Consider the following 6,210-nt stretch of genomic DNA (forward strand, 5'->3'; position numbering starts at 1 on the left):
TATTTGAATATTTATATATTATACTTTTAGTGTATAACATTTTTAGTATCTAAGTATCATTGATATACTATTATAGTTTTTATTATTTTTTTTATTGGTTATTTGTTATTTTAGGGTTATTTGTTATAATAACCCTGATACTGTGTTGTGTTTATTAGAGTATTCGGCTGTTACTGTATCAAACTCTACTGAAATCCATTGTGAGTGAAGTCTATTTGAAACTAAAGTCTATTTGAACCCAAAATCTATTTGAAAGTAAAGTCTATTTTTGTGTCAAAATGAATAGTAGAGATTTCCAAATGCTGTGTTACGGCGCTCATTTATCAGTGTCCGGTGAATTTGTATGTGTGAAACGCAGTTATTTTAACAGGAATCCACACGATCAGGAATTACGAGTGGAGGTGAAAGAATTATCCAGCTGGTTCATGCATATGTCATATATTATATATCATTTGTGACCCTGGATCACATAACCAGTACCATGTCGCAGGGGTATATTTGTTGCAATTTGTCAAGTCAAGTTTAAAGTCAAAAGTCTCGTCAAATCTTGTCAAGTCAATTCAAGTCAAAAGTCAAATCTCGTCAAGTCAAGTCAAGTCTCGTCAAGTCTCGTCAAGTCTCGTCAAGTCTCGTCAAGTCTCGTCAAGTCTCGTCAAGTCTCGTCAAGTCAATTCTCAAGTCAAGTCAAGTCTCGTCAAGTCAATTCTCAAGTCAAGTCTCGTCAAGTCAAGTCAAGTCAAGTCAAGTCAAGTCAAGTCAAGTCAAGTCAAGTCAAGTCAAGTCAAGTCAAGTCTCGTCAAGTCAAGTCAAGTCAAGTCAAGTCAAGTCAAGTCAAGTCAAGTCTCGTCAAGTCAAGTCTCGTCAAGTCTCGTCAAGTCAATTCTCAAGTCAAGTCAAGTCTCGTCAAGTCAATTCTCAAGTCAAGTCTCGTCAAGTCAAGTCAAGTCTCGTCAAGTCAAGTCAAGTCAAGTCAAGTCAAGTCAAGTCAAGTCAAGTCAAGTCAAGTCAAGTCAAGTCAAGTCAAGTCTCGTCAAGTCAAGTCAAGTCAAGTCAAGTCAAGTCAAGTCTCGTCAAGTCAAGTCAAGTCAAGTCAAGTCTCGTCTCGTCAAGTCAAGTCAAGTCAAGTCAAGTCAAGTCAAGTCAAGTCAAGTCAAGTCTCGTCAAGTCTCGTCAAGTCAAGTCAAGTCAAGTCAAGTCAAGTCAAGTCAAGTCAAGTCAAGTCTCGTCAAGTCAAGTCAAGTCAAGTCAAGTCAAGTCTCGTCAAGTCTCGTCAAGTCAATTCTCAAGTCAAGTCAAGTCTCGTCAAGTCAATTCTCTCGTCAAGTCAATTCTCTCGTCAAGTCAAGTCAAGTCTCGTCAAGTCAAGTCTCGTCAAGTCAAGTCTCGTCAAGTCAAGTCAAGTCAAGTCAAGTCTCGTCAAGTCAAGTCAAGTCAAGTCAAGTCAAGTCAAGTCAAGTCTCGTCAAGTCAAGTCAAGTCAAGTCTCGTCAAGTCTCGTCAAGTCTCGTCAAGTCAAGTCAAGTCTCGTCAAGTCTCGTCAAGTCTCGTCAAGTCAAGTCAAGTCTCGTCAAGTCTTATTTATAGAGCACAAGTTTAACACAACCGTAGTTGATCCAAAGTGCTTTAAAATACAATAAAACAAATCAATAAAAATAAAATAAAGAGAAAAGGAGTAGAGAAAAAAAACTGTCCATTTGAATGGTGTGATTGAAGCTACAGCTACTCTGTCAGGTTTACAGTCATAAAAATGTGTACATGCACAGTTTAATGGATTTGATTCCATTATAAAGCGTCCCACTGCACACACACAACCCGAGAGAAGACGGGAACACATGCAATGAGCAACAAGCTCAGATCAAATCCAGACCATATGTGACCCTGGATCATAAAACCAGTCACGAGTCGCACGGGTATATTTGTGGCAATATCCAACAATACATTGTAAGGGTCAAAATTATCGAGTTTTATTTTATGCCCAAAAATTAATCTATCTATCTATCTATCTATCTATCTATCTATCTATCTATCTATCTATCTATCTATCTATCTATCTATCTATCTATCTATCTATCTATCTATCTATCTATCTATCTATCTATCTATCTAATCTAGTGTGTGTGGCACATTACTTATTTCCCAGGTTTCTCCCAGAGGATGAAGGCCACAGTTGGCAATCTCAGAAACATCAGCTGAGAGAAACGGTCCAGAGCGACACACACGAGGGAACGAATGCTATATATTCCTGTCAACACTGAGCAATGCACATACAGGAATCTGCTCTGTTATTGACCTTTTGAAGAACATCATTATGTTTTGCAGTGTAATCTTGCCATTTTCCCATAAGAACAGTCTAGTTGGGAATAATAGTCTATAAACATATGGCAGCGCTCACGCAAGGATGAATATTACTACCATGGCTGTGTATGTGAAGTATGAGCATCTTGAGCAATAATGTTTGAGTCCCAGACGAGTAATGTACGAGCGAGCGCAGGTTGACACGCGAAGCATTGATCCGGCGTACGTTACTCAGTTCGGGACTCTCCAGAACTGCTCTCAACCCCAGTGATGTTTTGGAAAGGAACATGTTGATGATGAAATGTGTTCAGACCTCACCCCCTCAGGCCTTCAGGATCTCACCACACTGCAGTGATATAACCAATTCCCACTCGTCTCACGCCGTGGGATTCCCCTGAATCACTATTCCTGGTTTCTTTTCACCCTTAGCTTCCATATGATTTCCAGCCTCTACATCGGTTACAGCTTGTCTTAATCTGTGCCTTCAGCAGATGTTCTACTGTTTGCACTGTTTGCAGTTTTGCAGTCACGACAGTTTCTGCAGGTCTTATGAAGGCACATTAAAGACCAAGCAAATCAAATGTAACAGAATATTCTCTAAATGTCTAGAGAGAAACACGATGAGTTGGATTAGCAAAACTTGAGTTTGAAAATGCAACTTCAGACAGATATCCATTTCTTTTTCATTTCTTTTACAAGGGCAGTTTGAATCACTCCCTCGACTTCTATGGAAATACTTTTACTGCACCGTCTGAACACACTGCAAAAAAATCCGTTTCTGTCTCGTTTCCAGCACAAATATCTAAACATTCTTAAATCAAGATACATTTAATGGACAAGAAGCAGCATGACTAAAGATATTAAGTCTGTTTACTGAAAAACATCTTAAAATTATGTACATTTATGATTAAAACAAGAACAAATATCTGCCAGTGGAGTCAATGTAATTGAGAGTATTTACTCACAGAGGGGAAAACAAGATGATTTTCTGACTCCACACTTAATTTTGTTAAACTTTTCAAGACTTAATTTTACATTTTCATCTCAAGTATATCTTGATTTAAAGATGTTTAGATATTTGTATTGGAAAACAAGGCAAAAATACTGAGGAAGAACATAATTTTTAGAACATAAGTACTTTTTTTTTTTGTAAAAATCAAAAATCAAGGTTATGGTGAGGCACTTACAACCGGGGCCAAATGTTTTGAAGAATTAAATGCGTCATCAATAAGCGTATCGTATGCAACAAATAATGTAGGCCTAATTTAGGCTTGACTTGCACTGAACTCTGAATATTCCTTTAATTGGTATTTTCTGCTTCCGTGTCGTTGCATCTTTACAGATATTACCTTCTTATTAAAAATCCAGCTGGCAAAAGCCAAGAGAATCTAGAGCAGAGGGAAGTCTGTCAGAACCAGCTGATAAACACACACCGGAATCGCTGAGGGGTTGTGTGTGTGTGTGTGCGTGTGTGTGTGTCATTAAGAGTCATGAATGGAGCAGTGACAGGAATCACAGCACAAGCATGTAAAGTGCACAGGAACACACGATCTCACACACACCGCTGACAAACATCACACACACCGCTGACAAACATCACCTGCCTTGTCATTACATTTTATCATTCTTTCTTTCATCCTTTTCTTCCTCGCTGTGCTGTGTTTTGCGCCGAGACGAGTGTCTGTCAGCATGGCCTGTGTTGACGGAGGTAAACCTGAATTACTGCCGGGAACTCTCACAAAAATGCATGTCAACAAAGAGAAGCGATGCACAGAAAAGCCTGGGTGTGAGTTCAAACGGCAACATAATGAAGTACAAATCAGTGCTTTTGTGCAGGTAAAAGTAAGAGGATCATCTTCACAATCACATCTGGTGTCATTACCTTTCAAAGCTGGAGACAAAAGCTCTTGCATGACATAAATAAGGCTTTAAACATCCATGCTGGACTAAGTTGGTTTTGTTTAGTCATTAAAATCACTACACAATGTGCTAAAGGTCACGAAAGCATTCCTGTGTCACTGAACTGATGTCTGCACCGCATGATCTGGCATTATAACACAGATCATGGCTTTACATTCATTTCATTAATTACACCATTCTGAAAATGCACTACTTTAGTAACCATCCATGATTAATCTATTCCACAAGCATTATACAAATAAAGTTATTGTTCTTATTGTTAACTAAAACTAAAGATCAAAGATTTTATATATATATATATACATTCTTAAGTTGAAATAAAAAACAACAACAATACAATACAAATATTAGATGAAAAAGCTAGAAATGAGAAAACATTAGATATGTTGTCTTGGCAACTAACTGAAATAAAACAAAGTTTAAGTAGAAATACTAAAAGTACCACAACTAAAATAAAATCAAATTAAAGGTAAACAGGGATATATAGGCTATATATATATATTTTTACAACACCAACTAAAGTGAACTGTGCGCATTTTTAGCTCCGCCCACTTTGAGTCGACCAATCCAGTGTGAGATCATTTCCTGTCTGAAGAGCTTGTGTGTGTGTGTGTGTGTGTGTGTGTGTGTGTGTGTGTGTGTGAGAGAGAGAGAGAGAGAGAGAGAGAGAGAGAGTTTGATTTCACTTTCACTTTTCAGAGCTGACTCACCCGGCCGTGAAGCACACGGACAAACACACACAAACATACAGCGAAATTAAAAACAACACTTGATCACACACACACAAACATACAGCGAAATTAAAAACAACACTTGATCACACACACACACACACACACACACACACACCAGCATGGCTTTCCATTACCCTGAAGCGCGGAGGGATGAGAGTAAGGTCAGTGGAGAATTACATTCATTCTCTTCCTCCTCCTGACTGACCGAACACATGAGGCATGAGTGTGTGTGTGTGTGTGTGTGTGTGTGTGTCCATATCCATGCGATGATTGCATTAGTGTGTGTCTGTTTCAACTACATGGAAACCGAAAGTGTGTGTCTTCTCTTCACTGCTTTGATTGACAGGTGGAGGATTATCATGGAGTGAAGATCCGGGACCCGTACCACTGGCTGGAGGACCCCGACTGTGAGGAGACTAAGGTGACACACACACAAACACACACACACACACACACACACCTTCCCATCATTAACGGGTCAGTGGAGGTGTGGCAGGGAATGATGGGAAGTGGGAAGAGGGGAGGGAAGAGAGAGAGAGAGAGGGGGGAGGGGGGGGGGGTTGTGTAAGAAGGGGGCGGTTGCATGTTGATTACCTAAACTTACACAACCGGCAATTCTCACCAACATCTGCAACTTAGATAAACCGGGACTAATATTATATGCATAAATTAAGACTTAAGCCCCACTCAGATTGGATGTCTGTAAAAATAACAGCAGTTCAGTGATAAATCTCATAGATAGATAGATAGATAGATAGATAGATAGATAGATAGATAGATAGATAGATAGATAGATAGATATAGATGTGTATGTGTACAGTAGTCAACATTTGAAGTGGATCCAAAAAGTTTGAGTTGTCCTAGAACGGGTAGTTCAAAATTCGTAGTTCGTATAACTTTGATGACCGGTTTTAATCCACTTCAAATGTTGACTACTGTATATATATATATATATATAGTGTGTGTGTGTGTAACCTGCTTGATACACAGATGTGTGTGTGTGTTTTTGTGATGGTTGATCGTGAGTTCGTTGTCTGTCCTGAGCCGTTAAAGAACAGAATAATTCCCTATAGGTCCCGCAAATACTTCAGTTCTCCGTTCATCTGCTCAGGACACACAGCGAGCTCACGGTCAACACATTCCTCTTGACCACATGTAATAATTGATCGTATTTGGACAGTAATAAATAAATATATCATGCATTTTTATGATCCCTTTTATTTTATTAAAATAATCAACATTTAGCATATTCTGCAAGGAGT

General features: G+C 38.9%; 1 protein-coding gene across 1 annotated transcript in view; it reads left to right on the plus strand.

The window, feature by feature from the left end:
• Positions 1-4,953: 4,953 nt before the first annotated feature.
• The window catches only part of LOC306987287 (prolyl endopeptidase), a 30,153-nt gene continuing 28,896 nt past the window's right edge, over positions 4,954-6,210 (plus strand). The window contains exons 1-3 of the mRNA XM_079591399.1: positions 4,954-4,988; positions 5,047-5,109; positions 5,295-5,369. Of these exons, the coding sequence (XP_079447525.1) occupies positions 5,068-5,109; positions 5,295-5,369 (117 nt within the window). The 5' untranslated portion in view covers positions 4,954-4,988; positions 5,047-5,067. The remainder of the gene's footprint in view (positions 4,989-5,046; positions 5,110-5,294; positions 5,370-6,210) is intronic.

This window comes from Phoxinus phoxinus (genome assembly GCF_949152265.1).
Source record: "Phoxinus phoxinus genome assembly, chromosome: 19".
Taxonomy (NCBI): domain Eukaryota; kingdom Metazoa; phylum Chordata; class Actinopteri; order Cypriniformes; family Leuciscidae; genus Phoxinus; species Phoxinus phoxinus.